At 39.0% G+C, this 18,251-nt stretch overlaps 1 protein-coding gene across 1 annotated transcript in view; it reads left to right on the top strand.

Moving 5' to 3' along the window:
- Positions 1-18,251, top strand: part of snta1 (syntrophin, alpha 1) — a 33,991-nt gene that overhangs the window by 10,435 nt on the left and 5,305 nt on the right. Inside the window, exons 3-7 of the mRNA XM_080891343.1 lie at positions 14,999-15,194; positions 15,472-15,661; positions 15,773-15,903; positions 16,294-16,490; positions 17,727-17,914. Coding sequence (XP_080747469.1) covers positions 14,999-15,194; positions 15,472-15,661; positions 15,773-15,903; positions 16,294-16,490; positions 17,727-17,914 — 902 coding nt within the window. The remainder of the gene's footprint in view (positions 1-14,998; positions 15,195-15,471; positions 15,662-15,772; positions 15,904-16,293; positions 16,491-17,726; positions 17,915-18,251) is intronic.

Below are 18,251 nucleotides of genomic sequence, written 5' to 3' on the forward strand. Positions count from 1 at the left end.
ATTAATGGTCACAAAACTGCCGAATTAGCTGGAGTTGCTCTCGACAGTCAACACTTTCTAGTGTAGTAGTAAAGATGGAGATTTATCAAAGAGGTCGAGTATCAATTTTGCAACTGAAGGAGAAGATAAAAGACAGATAGTTTTCATTTTAGAGCATAAAATTTCAAGTGGGGATTATTTAAACTAATAATACGAATGTGATTTACCGAAGGTTTGTGGTAGGCAATTCAATGCAAGTTGTGTGTCATTAACAGTTGTTAAATGACAAAAACAGATGCCTGATATTGCTTTGATGTTTGCCACTAAGAGTTTATTTGGAATGACTGTGGGAGATGTTATCAGAATGACCACATAACTGAGGTGGATTGCTCAAAGCTTTGAGTGTGGTATCCTTTGGCTCCTTCCTGCAGTTTGTCATGGAGTCCTTATCCTGAATGATTAGAGCAGAGCTCCAATAATACAGGTGTCACAGTCTGGCGAGGGCAGACTGTATGAATTGAGAAAAGGACCCAAAACGCAGACTCCAAGGAACAGGGAACAGAACTTGAAATGTTAACAAAAGGCGAGCCGTTTAATATGGCTGGTAGAAAAGGTACAAACAAAGGGCAAGGCAAACTGAAGCAAAATTAACACAAACCTAAACTGGGGAATCTAAACAAATAATAAGAAAAACCTAGACAAGAAAATTGGAAGCATGGCATCGGAAACATGGCGTGGACAACAGACGACCTGACAATCACACACTGAAAACAGAGGACTTAAATACACAGGAGGTGATTAGGGGAAGTGGAGACACATGAGGAAACAGCTGACTAGGATAAACATAATGATGCACAGGCAAGAGTAAAACTAACCGCATGAGCACAGAACACAAGACCCCTTTTCAAAATAAAACAGGAAACATGCAGACTTAGACACGACAACCAGAACTTGACAACGTAAGACACAGACATGAAACGCATGAAGAGCAGGGGAGATTTAACATGGTTGGAAACGGAGGGGGAAATAATAAGAACTAGAAACACTTAGGCATGATAATACAAACTTGATAACATAAGACACGCAGCATGAAACACGAAGGGTGAGGGGAAGCTTAAATACAGGGGAAGAAAACACAAGGAGTCTAATAACCAAATGAACTTAGATAACCTAATGAACAAAATAAACTCAAACTTAAAACGCTGGGTCAAAAGACCCAGGACCATGACAACAGGTCTTCTGATGAAACAGTATAGAACTTTACTGTTCTTATTAACATTTGACGTTATCAAGATACTGAGAGTCAGTATTAAAACAATTTTGTATTTTCTTTTTTTTGTTTTATGTTTTTTGTCACAATGAAACATCTGTGTGTCGTCATTCAGCAGCGTACATAGGAAGCTCTGCAACATCGCCAACAGATTTTTCATTTTCGTAACTTAACTCTGTTATCACATCTGTGACATGCTATATGGATATATATGTCAAAATAAAGCAATGTATAGTGAGTGTTGGATTATGGTGGGTTCCTGAAAAAGTCCAAAGTTAAAATTTTGAGTTCCCATTTGGATTTTTTTTGAGGAATGCCTTTTCAACCCAGATTCCCACTAAAAAGTTGGAGCAGGCCGGCATACCCTGAGTTAGAAATTGCGGCAGTGAACATAAACAGTAGTAAAACTGTAAACTTTTGATCTGTAATGCCACTGTAGTGTATTTTTGACTCAATAAATAAGCCATAAATAGATCATAGATCAGGCTCTGTCAATGAACGGAAAAAATAAGCACTGCTCTGTATTGCTAGTCATACCTGAATTGCTCTCCCTTGCTACGGCTGACAAAAAATTCAGTTGGACACTTTCGTGTTCCGCAAAATCTCAGCAAAAATCATTCCGTCATTAACACATGCATGGGGCAAGATCAGTAATTTTTGGTGTTCTTTGACACATCCTACAGCTTTAGCACACACAGATTGCAGGTTTATATGATAAAAATGTTTGCAATATTGCAGCTTTATTGTTAGGATAAATCCAGTGCTCTACCTGAGCTGCAATATTTATCCAGAGAATGGCTGTCTTACCCTGGAAGACCCCACACAGTCCCCAGTAATTTCTAAAAGAGAATTTCCCTTTCCATCAAAAGCGTATCAGTTCTGCTTCAACTGCTGCTCATTGATCTGGATTGCCATGCTGTTTCTGGAGAGAAACACATGCCTAACACCTATGCTTACACTGTACTACCTTCCTTGGCAGATTACTTGCTTGCTCATTGGGTGCTCCTTTCTGATGAGTGTGCACTCTTCTTGGTAGAATGTGTTGGTCATTATTCAAATGAAATGCTTATGTATTTGTTTATAAATAAAGAATTCAGCTTCCACCTGCACATTTTTTCTGTGTGTCTGCAACCTTACGCTACTTTGCCCCATTTAATACATTTGGCCATAAAGCAGAATGATGAGAGATGTGATCATTTCCTCATTTAAATAAGGAAAAACATGAATGGTCTTACAGCATACTTACAGTATGTCCTCAAAAGCATACAGATTCTCCTCAGGGGTCTTCAGTGTATTGTGCTTATTTGGACAAAGGAGAAATATCTAAAGTAGCTAAGAAAAGAATTTTAAAAATTCTATACCAGAGTATAGAAATAATATTACCTATACAAGATGTGCTTGTCTGTAGTCTTAAATTGCTGAAATGTTCAATGTTTAAAGGTGCATATAAAAAGTACATTTTGGTCATGGTGTGATTCAAAGGTTTGTGCTTGTGTTTGTGCTTAATGTCAACCTGATGTTCAGCAGAGTTGGAGATTCTGTGTGTTTGTGTGATTATGTGTACAGAGGGAGAATGAGGGATGGAATGAGACAAAGAGCTTAAGACACAGAGAATCACAGAGTTTCTTATGCCCATTTCTCAGGACGCTTGCAGTTCTCTCTGTCCTGTCTTTTTCATTAGGGTAGCTGTTCTCTGGCCCAGTGCACGCATAGTCAGGGATTAAATAGGCTTAGTTATGGAAGCTCTATAGTTGCAGTCTTTCCTTTGTCTAAAATTATTTTAGCAGGAATGGTATATGTTTTGGACATGTCCTGTTAGTTGTATAAAGCATCCTAATGTCTGTTATCCCTGCTGGGAGGTTGGTTAGTTAGAATTATTTATTGACTTTGTTCCCATTTATTCCTGTTAGAGAAAAGTGTGTCAGTTTCAAAAGTGAGATGTGGTTAAAACAAATTAGAATTGAAGAAGCTTCTTGTATGAGATGTGAAACGTCAGGTTAAAACAAATCTTAATTTCTTATTCTCGTAGGCTGTTTAGAAAAAAAGTACAGCATTGCTAAACTTGATGACACGTACAAAAAAATTACTTTTCAAACCTTGTGATAAGTTGCATGATTAGGTTTCTTAATTGCATATATTTTCTTAACCACTTACCCGATTCAGGGTTTCAAGGTGGCTTGCAGCCCAAGAACTTGCAAGTAAGGTTAAGTGGCAATTCTAAATTAGCTGGATGTGAGACTGTCTCTCTTAGACAGACCTTTCTGTGGTGCATACAGCTTTTCCTCCAGTGTTAAATGGAGGAGATACTAGATTATACTAATTTATAATTATGTAATCTCCCACATTTGGTAACTTTTTGTTCCTTTAAATTCTTTGAAATATGTCAGTAAGATGCTTTGCCAAATAGGACATGTTCGGTCTGCGTAGGTTTAAAACATCTTTTATAGATGTTTTTTTGTGGCCTTGCCCTGACTCTTGGCTGTGTGATGTTTGAGTTGGCTTTGTCAACACACTGTGGATTGTCTGCCCACGGGAGTGCAAGTAGAGTGCTGCAAACACACACACACACCCACAAACATAGACACTCAAATTCCTGGGTGTCACACATTTAGTCAACTTTGCAGATTTGTCCTGATTTAAACATCGTCATTGATGGCAGGCTATTGTGAACCATTTCCAGTATACTGAACAACGGTCGATGTGCATGTTTTTTCTGAACTGTAACTGCTAGCCAGCACCTTCTGTGCATTTCCCATCAGTTGTTAATTTTTAGCCACACTGTGTAGCCAGTTGCACAGTGTGATGCTGTGTAAATGGCTACACATGTATCACATGTGCCAGGGACCAAGAGATAACTATCAGTGACGGCTTGTGTTGAGTCATGTGTTGCTACGCTGTTCAGGCTGTGCCTTTCATGCAGGCTGTATTTTGAATCTGAATCATTATGTCTCTTAAGATGAAGACTCAGTGAACACAGTGTGTGCACATTTGACTGTATTTAATAAATGTGGCTCCATCATCCCCCCAGACCTAAGGGTATTAATACTTGCTATGAAGCTGTCAGATTGTGAACATCCAATATGCACAAACGGTAATGTGTTTCAGCCTGAGGTGAGACTTGATTTGAAGAGGTTCATTTGTGTTTGTGATAAGTGTTAGCTGAAGGATGCTTTGTCAGCATTCTCAACTAGAGCTAACTCCAAACGTAATCTCTCCGATGTCTCGCTCTCGCACATTCACGCAACTCAGGCCTCTTTCTCTCTATGTATATTAAAATTTATGATGGAGAGTTCCCTTACATTATATGGCGAGTTTGTATTCCCGGTTTGTGCAATATGTGTCAATTGAAGAAGTGTATCCATATAATAATTTTATGGAGTAAACCTCACATGTTGAGTATTGTTGTTAATATTTGACCTTGCGGATTGTAAAAGGCAGAAGCAAGAGATGGACTGCAGAGGTGGAGGAAGTCCTGACAACAAATTAAAATCCTGAATGTACAAAAATACGTTTATATCCTTCTTAATTCGTTCGAAGAACTAAATATACATCATTCAAAGTGATAAAAATCAAAATAGGACAGACTTCGAAGGGGAGTTCTGCGCGTGATCTACTAACAATGCGCTAATTTATGTACAGTACAAAGACGCAGTCATTTCATTTTAATAATAAGAAGCATTCTACCAAGAGCTGCGCAAATTAGCTGCTAAAAATAATCTGATGAGGGAATGTGAGGCATGTTCTAACAGAAATAATACATTGCAAGCCAAGGTTTCATGTATTTGTGCTTCTCTTTGAAAACAGTGTCACAATTCAGATAAATGAAAGAAAGCTGAAGGAGAATCAACATGTTTCTGATAAAAAAAGGCAAAACGTTCTCTTAGAAATTGTTCAGGACAGCGAGCGAGGTCCTGGAATGTGAGAATCAGGCAGAGCCCGGGATTTATCCAGAGCAGAGCTGCATTGCAAAACCTGTTACAAACAGTTTCACAATATAACCCTGAAATCTCTGAGGTAATACCTGTGTGTCTTTACACAGAGATACTTGTGTATCTGTGTGTAGCAAAACATTGTTTACAGTGTAATCTCAAGCTGTCCGTGTGTTAATGAATATACTCTGTGCCACATGTGGAACTGCATTCATCGTTGTTTGTTTTTCAGTCACATATTGTAGCATTCAGCTATTAACATGCTTACACGATGTCAGTAAAAGCTGTGTTTTAACAGACATATGAGACGTTTCCTGTTAACAGATCAATTTGGTTCATAACTGATCCAACACCAGAGGCAAATTAAAACAAAGTGCAAACCACTGTGCTCACTCCTCCCTCCCTCTGATGCTACACATTAAGTTAAGTTCATTTGAGCAGTTACCTTTTACTGGGTTTCTGGAGTACTGTGCATATAACCTCAAGATAAAACATTTTCTCTTGCTGAAATGTGACTATTCAGTTTAACCCTTACAATACATTTCCGAGGAGTAATATGGGTCCTTAACATAGGCTTGTATTGTATGATTTGGCAACACTTCAGATCACACCATGCACACAGAAATTCCTGTGTGTTGCAAACACTGTTTCATTTTATTTAATGAGTGAATGAAGGTTCTTATTCCATATCTGTGAATTTAAATGCATATATTTTTCTAATACTTTTTTTTATCAAATTAAAAATTAGTGTAAGCATGCAATATATTGTGTATTTGGCTCAATGATAAACATCCAATATATGATTGGTTCTTGTACTAGCATTCACAATAACATTGTGTATTTTCAACTAGAGTCTTTCCTTCTGCGATTTCCTGCCTGTATGGAAATCAATAAATGCCACAACTGGTGCTTTACAAACAGCAGGGCCACAACTGATCAAACTGAGAGCATTTATACGGCACGCTACGTAGAAGATTTTTTGTTGACCTTTAACTGGGTTCCTGTTAAAGAGTATGTAATAGCCACTCTAGCTCTGGTTTTGTAAGTAGTCACTTCTTTGGCTACAAAATGAAGAGCTCAGTCGCTTTTAGAAGAATAATGAGGACCAGACTGAGCTACATTTTGCTTTGAGGGCTAAAATCATATTTCATATCTACAAATCAAGCTCTTCAAGGACATGTGTGAATATAGCCCCTCAAAGGGAGATACATACCATATAGTCTTTTTAAGCAAGGCCAGCAGAGATATATATTCTTGCTCTATCTTACTGTATTGATTTAAGTAGGGTTAGGCGAGTGATTTATGGAACATAATGACTGTGGAGAGTAAAGTTTTAAGCTTCTCATTGGGACACAGCATGCTGCTGGCTAAGATTATTCATTCCTTGTCTGAAAAAGTTTCTGTACAAGTTGAGATTCTGTTACTGAAGCAGCATATGTCTTAGCCCTCTTATCTATTCACACATGATATAATCTGTAAATAGACTGTACTTTCACATGAGTTAGCACTCACACATGATTCTTTTCCCTTTCCCTGATCCAGAGATTGACCTGTGTGTTTTTTAGGACATGCTAGAAAGGTAGTGAGGGAGGCAGGTGAGATTTTCTTAATTAACACGTCCCGACTGCAAATTCTCAGGTGGTCGTGGCTGAGCTGTGTCAGTCCAGTCAGCAAAGCGATCGTCTGTATTTCTGTGTTTGAGGTAATGTATTCATCTGGTGGGTGGCAGCAGATGCAGGATGGTCCCGTTGTTTGGAATGTTCAGTTTTGTTCCTTCATCTGGAACGTGTGTCCCTAAAACTACTTCTCTCCTAACTGGAGAATAATTTATGGTTCTATATTGATAAAGATAGATGAAGATAAAGATTTCTGATAATTCCAGTTCTCTTTCTAAGGGGTACAACTGACAGCATATGTGGGCAACCTTTGTTCAGTGCAGACTATTACTTTCATAAAAAAAATAAATTATTAAACTTAACAGTATTGCAGTAAATTGCAGGATTCTCTCACTGAAACAACTGAAAGTAAAGTGCTGTGGTAGTGGAAAGAACTACAAATAATTAACTGAAATATAAACTGTATATAGTTTGTAACACTGATGTGTTCTTAAGGTCTGTATTCAGCAAACAGACTGGTTTCTTATGCCAGTATAATTATTACTGTGATCATGATTCCTTTCCTTTTAACCTGGCTAATACACAGCTGTTAGATCTTACTAGGACACGAGAAGGTGGGTTTGCTGTTGATTATTATTTGGCACTTTCTGAAGAATAAATTGCACCTATCTAGTCCCCCAAATCTTTAAATGCTTACGTGGCACATGCATTAAATATGATAATGTGATGTCACAATAACTTTTCTTTCGTCCTGCTTCTGTTCTTAGTAGTTATGTATTGTAAAAGTGACAAAGAATTTTAGTACAGAAATATAAATGCTAATTCAGCATCGCTAAGATGACTCCGCTAAGACTGCTTTATGAAATGCAAATAAATATAAACGACCCTTCTCAGTGCTGCAAACTTGCTGCCACTGTCCATTATTATATTACTCTCTTGCAGCGAGTGTTAGAAATGGCTGAGGAGTCTAACAGACTGGATGCGATCAGACATCAGTAGTAGTGTAGTTCTGTGGTAATGTGTGGTGTTATGTGGATTGTTCTGAATCTCTGTGAGTAACCCTGCCATGAAACCTCTAACGCTGTGGACACAAAGCTTGGGTCCTTTTTCCTTCAGAGCTGCTGGCCCGTAAGGACATTGTGCTTACACTCAGCAAGGGAATGGATTAACCAGTTAAATAACATAGCTTTATTAAATCACAAATCTCCAACAGGCCCTTTCTCCCTCAGTGTCATCAAGTTTACTTAACAAGCCCTCTCTGAACCCTCTGCCCCGATTCTAGGCCCCTGTTAAATTGGTGGCCCACTCTTTGTGTCAGTCTCTTACTTCACTACAGGTTTAAATTCCACTGAACTGTCTCACAGCATTGTGCCCCTTAGCCATGCTGGGGATGGAGTGGGCGATATTTACTTATATTATTCTCAATAAATGTGTTTTTGTAATCGTTGGAAGCTAAAATTGCACATTTGAGGTGGAAAAATAGTTTGTGTATACTTTATAAATCGATGAGTCTTTTGCCTTTTAGGCAGCAATCATAAGCAAAAGAAAAGTGAACATTTGCCACCAAGCATCCCTTCTACTCTGTTCTTGTGTTCTGCCAGATCCAGTTCAAGTTTCCTCCACTTTCACTTTGTTGAATTAGGATAATTAACTCTCCTGACACACTATGCAAAGTAATCAAATCTCTTTGGCAGCATGTGAGTTCATTTAAAAGTTTCACTGTGTTCTGCTTTCTCTCTCTCTCTCTCTCTCTCTCTCTCTCTCTCTCTCTCTCTCTCTCTCTCTCTCTCTCTCTCTCTCTCTCTCACTTATGTCATACCTAACACCTCCCAAAGTTGGCATGTATCCATGATTTTAATGAAATGGGCTATAGGAATGACAGACCTATCTAAATCATATAGACCCAGGTAATTGACCAGAAGGAGATGCACATTAATCAGTGATAGAATAGGGACACATACAGTAAAGCTGGCATTTAACAGCCCACAAAATTAGGGATCAATAAGAAAAGGCTCTGACGAGAGTGTTTTTCCTCTTCCTTGTATGTGTACCATACGCCTCAAAATGTTCACAAACCCCACTTGTGGTTTTGGTAAATCGAAGCCTAATCCTGATCATTAACTTTTTTTAGACTGATTTTGATTAGTAACGAGTATTTATTTTAAAGGAGTTCCTATTGTGCTCACTTCCAGCACAATCACTTCTGCAATTGCATAATTTGCAGTTGTCTTAAAGCATTCCCTTGTGAAACTAGACATTTTAGCTCCTGTCTTTTTTAGCTTCCCTGTCCCTGTAGACCATCCATACATCCATCCATCCATCTTCTTTCACTTATTCAGTTCTGTGTTGTGGTTAAATTCAAAAACAACAAAACAAACCTATAAACCTATTAAAAAACAAAGTTTCACATACCAAGCATGAACATCACCATTGACGTATTTGTTAGATTAAGCCTTTATTTACAAGCACAGAACAATGTTTGTGTGTAAAATGTCAACCAAACTTCAATACGTCTACTGAAAGTTTGAAAGAAATATATGTATATATATATATAACATAACATATCTGACTTTTAACCATACCTGTGTTCTATGATGAAATTTAGTCACAAGCCATTCAGCCTGATTATCAATAGTGGTCAATCAATCAGTTGTTCTGTCTCTGCAGCAGTGGTGACTGTTTAGCATTAGTCCAGCCCAGAATCTTGTTTACAAGTTTAAGAGAAGTGCTGAAAAAAACAAACGTGTTTTCTTTTCCATTGGGAAATAAAAGCAAACTTCACACATGAAAAGGTGATGTTTGAACACAGAATGAAACCATTACATAGTGACAGAACATGAAATGGACCGAAATGAGCTCATAATGTATCTGTAACATTTTCCTTTTTGCAGTCTTGAGTTTTTGCTAAATCTTTCATTTGTTTGATGTCCACTTTCATCGTCTCTTGAATAGTCCACATCTTACATTTTGCGAAACATGAACTCCACATTTTTGTATAATTGATTATTGCAAACCTGTTTTTTTCTTCTTCTTTTTTTTGTTTTGCCTCAATTGACCTCTATGTACTGAACATGTTTCACTTTTTTATACAGTAATTTATGACGTTGTTTTCACCCATAACATTGTTCCCCTGAGGTGTAACATTGGGACATTCTTTGCTTGACATAGTTTACAGAGGCAACAACATGCTTCTGAGGTCAGCAACTCCCCAGTCACATTCCAGCTGCTCCCACAGTAACCAGTGGCAAGCGGACGAAGGGCTGGTATTTAGCTTTAGTGTATTGTTTGGTCCAGTTTCAGTTTATAAGTGCCAAGTCTGAAAACATGTCAGCTCATGCCTAACTTCTTAAGCTGCTGGCCTCCTGATATGCTCCTCCTGGGTATGGATGGCTTCAGACAAGCATTAGCAGTGATGGGATAATGATATATGTGATGGTTTCTGTGTATATTAGGTAATCAGCATAATAATGAGGTCTGGCTGTTTAGAGTTCGAACAAGTTAAAGTGTTATTTGGCAGTTTGTAATGTCCAAGTTACGGTTAAGCAAACTGTGCTGGAACTCAGCTGACTGAAAGTGTCTGGCTAGGAGTTGTTAGGTTCAATGTAAAAGTGACGAGTTTACCATGAAAAGCTTAGTGGCAGATCCTGCAGAAGAAGCAAAGAACCTCCTCACATGCGCACACTTACTCCCACACATAACTCTCTCTCACACAGACACGCACACACTACAAAAGTAGTTTCACTGGCTGCCAGATAAGCTAAAGTAATAACAGTGCCATCTCAGCTAATTTTAGCCCTGTATTGAATGAGCCGCCACTGGTATTCATGGCAACATTTCTGGCTGAGCTAAGCTGTATATTCACTCTCCCTGTATTGCCTGTCTCGCTCGTTCATATTCTCTTTTCTTGCTCCCAATCTTCATTTTTCCTGCTGCCTTTCTCTTTTCTATGTTGTTCATTCCATTTTACACCCCTTTCAGTTCTCCATCTTTCTTATCGTCTCACCTCTCTTTTTAATACGGCACTATATTTAAAAGCTATCACATCGAGATTGTTATTTGGGGAGATTATAAAAGCCTCTTTACAGAAGTAAACATCTCTATAGTTGCTGCTTTCTCCCAACCTATTCTGCTGTGCAGTTTGTGCAGCACCAGAGACATAATCTCACCCTTACATAATAAAGAGTAATGCCCACTGAGAATAGAAATATGTTTATGTGCTAGATATTAGCACCTCTAGCCACGACTATGTTCGCTCTCCTTATATTCTCTTAAAGTGTTTTTGAAGAATCTGTTGTTATTGAAATTGTGCTTTTTGTGTAACTGAGGCCTTCTTATTAGACAGATGTCACTGAAGTGTCATTTGGCTGCACTATACTGACATCCACAGACCATGTAGTCCATGTAAAGCAGTATTAGATATGTGCTCTGAGTTTGTCACACGATAGAAATGGGCGCTATCAACCACATTGCCAAATTTGAATTAAAAAAGCCAGTAAGTATATAAAATCAGGGTTGAAAAACTTTAGCAGCTTTCTTAGCATGGAAATGTTTTCTGTTGTTGTGGTCGCTTATTGACAGCTCACATTTCACATCAGTTCAAATGGTCTGCTGAAGCAGGCAAACACTCTTTTAACCAGTTTACATGAGTTTGGGAGGAAATTACTACCCGCTCTGTATATGGAATATTTTTGTCACTTGGTGGTTCTTTGTTTTTGTAATAAGTTTGAAACCCTTCTTAAAAGCTACACACTTATGAGGCTCGAAGATTCAGTAATTATGTTACATTGCAAGGCAATATAAAATTCTGCTGAAAAATACTAAGTATAGGCAATTTTTACATTTATTAATCTCTGAAGTCAGCATACTTTGCTGACTTCAGAGCAGTAGGTGTTTGGATGAAGTCTGGAGAGCTAAGATAGGAGAAATGATGGGATAATAAAACACAGGCGATGCTAAAAACAGACAGGAATAGCTATGAGAGATTTTAAGGTAAAATAGGAAGTGAAAAAACACTGGTTGTAACCAACCCGTAAACCAAAAAATGTTGTGTGAGTTCCATAAAATGCATTTGCTGAAGTAGCCGGTTGAACTACTGAGATTTTCTTACACAACTATCTCTGAGGTTTACAAAGAATGGCACTATTAAGTATTAAAAAAACTCGCTACTACATGTGTACCCAGGTGCAAGTGTGTGAAAACGTTTTTGTGTAAATTTTGTGTCTGAGTCACAAATGTGTATTCAAGGAAACTCTCCATGCAGACTGCTGAGAGAAAATTTGTACTCCTCAATCTTAATCTTTTAAGATTTTTGCAGCAAATCTTTAACAAAATTTCAAAGGAATTGACTTCATCTCTGTAGAGAGAGAAAAGGGAAACATCGCAGACAGGTTTTAGATCCAAAACATTACTATTGATCCACACTACTTTTGAAAAGTATGGAAAATTAGTTTGCAAACAAAGAGGTGCAGAGAAAATTATTCCGAGAATTATTCAGAATTTAGGTCATGCCCTTTGCTGGAGCATCTTAAGACTTCTTCACACATGCACTGTAATCCCTAAATGCTCATAGCAGCACATCTGAAAAAGAACCTTAGTCATGTTTTACATAAATGTTGCTCATGCAGTTTTCTTGCTTCGTACTATGTGACAGTTTGACAATATTCTGCACACTACTCACGTTTGGATACTTGCAGTTACTTTAAAAGCACACAGTTGTAGCAATGTAGCAATTTTCCATAAGAGTGAAAATTTGTAAACATTCCCTAAATTGGCAAATAAAACGTGCACTGTTAGAGAGTTGATGCTTGGAAGCTAAATAAGTGGAAGGCTGTGTGTATCTGGCAGGATCTCTATTTTGGGAAAAGTAAAAGCCTCCTCTCTCGTTCCTGCTGTCCTGTGCTATGACTCTTCTGCTTGCCCTCTGGCTACATGCCTCTTGTACAGAGCACTTCACACTTCCCATTTGAAACCAAAGCTTTGCCTTAAACCTACTGCTTTGCCACGTCCTCTGGGCTATTTTTACTCCAGCAGTGGCTACTGCTGTTAAAGCCATACACAGCCTTTTGGACTGCAGCAGAGGACTCCATCTGTGGTGGTGTGTTTAGGTATCTGAGCTTGGGTGTGTGAGTGGTAAAACTGCGTTTAAAAAGATATGTGTACAGAATAAGATACAGTAACAATTTCATAACACTTAATTATATCCACCAAAAATTATGGGCACCCCCATAGCCTTGGGTTTAAGATGCTGACCATGAGCCACAGCTTCTTTCTTCAAATTTAAACTGGGAACTTCCCCCTCAGATGTACCTCTGACACTGACATTGGCTATTAGGAGACAAATCTGTCTTTAACTTACGGGACAGCATAAAGATCTCATAAATATGTTTTTAGCACACTTCTGAACATGGGTGGATAGATGGATGGATGTGTGTTTTTGCACTTCTTAACCTCCTGTTGTATTAATGTGAAAGTCCTGACACTATTGTGTCAGTCATGCACCATACAGAACTGGAAGTCCTTATGACGAAGCACCTCGGGCCGTGTTTTTCTAACTTCTTAGGCATTTGCAAGAAAGAACTCCACAACATATGGTGTCAGAATTGTGATGGCTTGTCGGAAGAAGAAAACTGGCCTTCCAGTGCAATGAACAGAACTGCATTCCCAGCACATATGGTCAGATGAATGCTAATCAGCTTTCAACACTGTGAAAGCCTACCTGTTTTCTTCCCCTGTCCCCAAGAGTCCAGACTTCAGTAGAAGTAGTACAGGTTGACACATCTGTAGTCAACCTTGGAGCGCTCCTGGCCCGGGGAGACGTCTCTCTTTCAAACAATGTCGCATCAATAAACCTTTAATAGATTTTCAAGTTTTATGCGCTGCATAAGCTTCTCCGTCTAACTCATGTCTCTGTTTTTCTTGATCCCTGAGAATATCTTTGTTATTTACAAGGATTTCCTGTGCCTTTACATCCATCAGTTGACAGGGTTTCTTAGCTAGACTTTGATCAGTAGTTTACCATTGTATTTCTTGCTGTGCTTTACTCTTTCCTCAAACATTGTGGTTTGGAAACTCAACCATATGACCAGTAACAGAGTGCTTCACAATCAGTTTAGCCAGTCCTAACTGTTAATGGGTCGGGGTTACTGATCTATATATATCAAAAGCCATATTCATCAAAGTAAGCTGTTGGATACTGCTGTTGAATCCTCGGTCACACTGATAGTTCGGTGATGTCATCATGTTTCATGATGTTTCACCTCCATGTGGTCCTTCAAACCACAAAAAGATAGTCATCTTGAAAACACACACTTAGACACACAAAGACACACATGTATATTCACACCAGTGTGTCATGGTGCACTTATAGACTCTTCCATTTACTGAACTTTCAAATTATTTTTACTGTTGTTATTATTGTTGTTAGAGAGGGTAGAGCAGTGGACAGCTCTCTGGGTAGAATCCAAAGACATCTGTTGCTAAAAAGCTGGCTGCAGGTGTGAATGTGAGGTTACTTGTAAATGGTTTTCTGTGTATATGTGTCGGCCCTGTGATGACGACCTGTCCAGAGTATATCTCACCTTCAATAGGCTCTGGTCCTTCATGACCCTGAGATGGATGGAATGTATATTTTGTTTTCTGTTTTTCATCTTTATTTTCTGTTGCGTTTTTCTAAATAGTCCCACATTTTGGACCTTGGCAAGCTTATAAATACATTACTTTTTCAAGTGCACCTAGGTTTTTCCAGGGCTTAACAAGCTTTTGAGGAAATAACAGGTAAACTGATATTGGCACTAAGAATGCCACTGTTAGTAGCACAAACAGAGACGCCGTAACGGTCACTACTGATAATCCTTGTGCTGGAGCACCAGAATGACATGTGACACACGAGTGAGATATGAGTGTCAGATTACATCTTCTCTATGGCACCAGTGGCTGCTAAAGACATGCCAGAATCAACTACCTACAACAGAAATGCAACATAAACATCATAGGCTCTGTATGGGAGAACTTTTGTGACATAGAGCTCTTTGTACTGTGCGTTGATTTCTGCACCACTTTGAAGCAGTTCTTAAGTGTTACAGCTTTCAACTCATCTCCAAACCTGGAGGCTTCATTTTTACATTTTTTCTCTCTTTCTCTTCTCTGTCCTCTTTTACTTCTTCTGCCTTTTCTCTTATCTCCCACACCCTCCCACTCTGCTTCAGTGAAGTACATCAAGGAGATGTCTGCCTTCTTTAAAAGCTCTGGGTCCCCTGGAGCAGGTCTCCCGTGGGATTCTCCCCCTTCCACACCTCAAAGGGGCACTGAGCTCTCCCCTGCTGAGGTGAAGGAGCCCCGGAGCATCCCGCTGAAGATGTGCCAGGTGTCACGAAAACAGTGCCCTCCAGACACAGAAAACAGGTATTACATGTTAAAGCTTCAGCGATTTATGTAATATTTCATACAGTTTATGCATTTGGATAAAAAATATCTGACACATGAAAATGATATGGCTTTGTAAAAGGGACTTCTTCGTGTGTCTTTTTCACATTCTCTTTGTTAAAATCTGAAACTTCCTCCTCACCCTTAAGCTTTAGTCACTTTGCCATGTCTTTTTAATTCCTCTAACAGCTTTTTCCCACCTCTTTTATGTTTTTCTTCTGGCATCATTCTCTTTTTCTGTCATCTCATTTGCCAGGTATTTTGAGGTGATTTCATCCAACAAAAAGAACTCTGTGTTCCTGAGGGCAAAAGACCCTGCCATGGCCCAATCCTGGTACAATGCCATCCAGGCTGGTGCTGCCAGCCTTTTACCACGAGTGAAGGAGGAGATGAGGAGCATGCAGCCTGGCATGGAAGTCAAACATCTGGGCTGGATTACAGAGCAGGTATTGGGGGGGGGGGGGGGGGGGGGGGGGAGCAATGGTTAAACTGATCTGCAGCCTAATAGAAAGTTTAAAATATTTCTGAAGTTTTGATAGAAATTTCAACGTGCGCAGGTATCTCAGGGTCCAGAGAAACCCGTACTGGCTGTGCTGACTGACAAGGACCTGCTCTTGTATCCCTCGTGTCCTGAAAGCAAAGAGAGCCTCAACAATCCGACAAAGAGCCACCCGCTCATCACCACCAGGTTTCCACCCTTACAGCACACGCTACATAACATGACACTTGTGCTTTCGCTCTCTTTCTTATATCAACGCATTCACATAACGATGGAGTCTCAGAAGCTGTTCGGCTCAGGCCTTCCTCTGGCTTGATTTAGCCCAGAGAACACATGCTCACTCTTTCCATAGCTGGACTGTTGGACGTTTTGCCAAATAACATCATATTCATGTGGAAACAGAACCTATGAGTCATGGGTTTTTCCTCTGTTTTTTCTCTCCTCTGTAGCCCTGTAGCAGTTTGTCTGCAACATCATTTGCTCTTATGGCCACATTATTTTCTATAAGTCTTCATTATCATCTTTCTCATACACTTTTTTTCCCCACTCTTTCACCTACCCCACACCCTCCTTTCTCAGACTGGTCCACTCTGGTCCAGGAAAAAGCTCTCCAGTCTTGGATTCTGAGCTGTCATTTGGCCTACGTTCAGGCACAAAGCAAGGCGTGGAGACACATGTTTTTAGGGTGGATTCTGCTAAGGAGCTGTCGACCTGGACTCATCTGCTGGTGGAGGGTTGCCACAATGCTGCTGAGCTTACCAAGGAGGTCACCACGGGTACAGAGATAGAAAAGATTCTTCAGTTTTTGGTTCATTTACAGTTCTTTTACGAATAAATCTGAAATTCAGATGTATTAAGAGAAAAGCCCACTACATGTTAAATACCAAATGGTGATGTCAGTTCTATACTAGAGTACACATGAATTATGTAATTCAGTTAGCAGCGTCTGTATGCTGTAAGTTAGGGTAAGAGTTTTTTGGTTTTGGGTCCCCCCCCCCCCCCATTACTATCAGAAACACTGGTTTGTAATCATTGTTAACCTGAACTAAACAATATTTTAAGAAGAATTTACCTGTAATGGCAGGTAACATTTCCGTATCCGAACCGATTTTCAGAAATAAACAAGGTTTTGTTAGAGGTGGAAGCTGAAGAGGAATAAAAATGGAGCCTTCTGAAAGTCAAAATACTATCCAACTAGGAGTACAACATGACTTTTTTTCAGGGACTGATTCAGACATTTGAATCATGTCTATAAATATACCTCAAATCTATTTCAACCAAACAATTCCTGCTTGGGCTTAAGACTTGGTTCTGTTCAACAGACACACACAAACATTCCAGTTTAAAACAGAGGCTCGTCTCACAAAGCAGGATTAGTGCGATTTATTGTTCTTTACACAGTGATCTGCACGCTGTACCCCTTTGTAGAACGTCCCTAATCTTTGCACAATTCTTCTGGTTTCATTTTAATAAAAGATTTGGGTTTTTAGAAACCAAACTTTCTTGCAATGGATTTTTATAAGGAGCTTGAGGGAAGACAAAGCATTTTGTCGTATGTATTGTAGTATATAAAGTCTTAGCTCTTTGCTTACATCTAGACTGAGTAAAACCCCCTACAGCTTTACAGCTGGATTTACTGCTCAGAGTAGTCCTACTTTCTGAGACAAGTGCCATGCGGTGTAAAACCTTGCTGTGTAGTAAAGGTTTCACATTGCCCTCTGCTGGTGGAATAAAATGATGCAAAAACTTTCCAGTATAAACTAAAAATGGTTCTTTTAATTCCAATATGTGAAACTAATTCTAACTTTCTTTTACTAAACTAAAATTTGGAACAATTTTGTTTTCTTACAGCAAAAACTATTTAAACTGCATCTCTGTCTTTTCAGTGTCACATTTAATAAAGTGCATTCTGTAGCCCTGTATCAATACTGAATGATACTACTAATGAAATCACAAATAAATCATTACTTGACCTTTACGCCACATAAGCACTGCTTTTTCTGCTTTGGCAGTCTGCAGTTGGAATGGGAAAGAGTGCATGCTGGGAGTTCACATCGATGACGGTTTCACACTGTTCACCGAAGAAATGGGTGTCAGGAAGAATGTTCTCCTCCAGCAGCCTTTTGAGCGCCTCAGAATGTCCTCAGACGACGGCGTTCGGATGATGTTCCTTGATTTTGGAGGTCCCGAGGCTGAGATAGTAAGTTTTCCCCTGTTTTCTGTTCAATTTTGACTTGAAGTGAAATATGTGACATTTCAGGGCAATAATGCATCAGTAAAATCATTAGCACCATTACTCTGAGTGCTGAGTGCTCACTTGTTAGACAGATGGTGAACTTGACTAAATTTGATTTCTACCTAAGCTTGTGTGTTAGCCATCTCTTTGACATTTAAGAAAAAAAACATTACATGCTCCCTCTCAGACAGTTACAAATCATATTTCACTCTGTAAGTTATTCAGATAATTTCGATTCAGATGGGTTGACCTGCTTGTTATGCATTTATAGAAATGTTTAAAAAAAGCAAAATGATATGGA

This window comes from Rhamphochromis sp. 'chilingali' (genome assembly GCF_963969265.1).
Source record: "Rhamphochromis sp. 'chilingali' genome assembly, chromosome: 9".
Classification (NCBI taxonomy): domain Eukaryota; kingdom Metazoa; phylum Chordata; class Actinopteri; order Cichliformes; family Cichlidae; genus Rhamphochromis; species Rhamphochromis sp. 'chilingali'.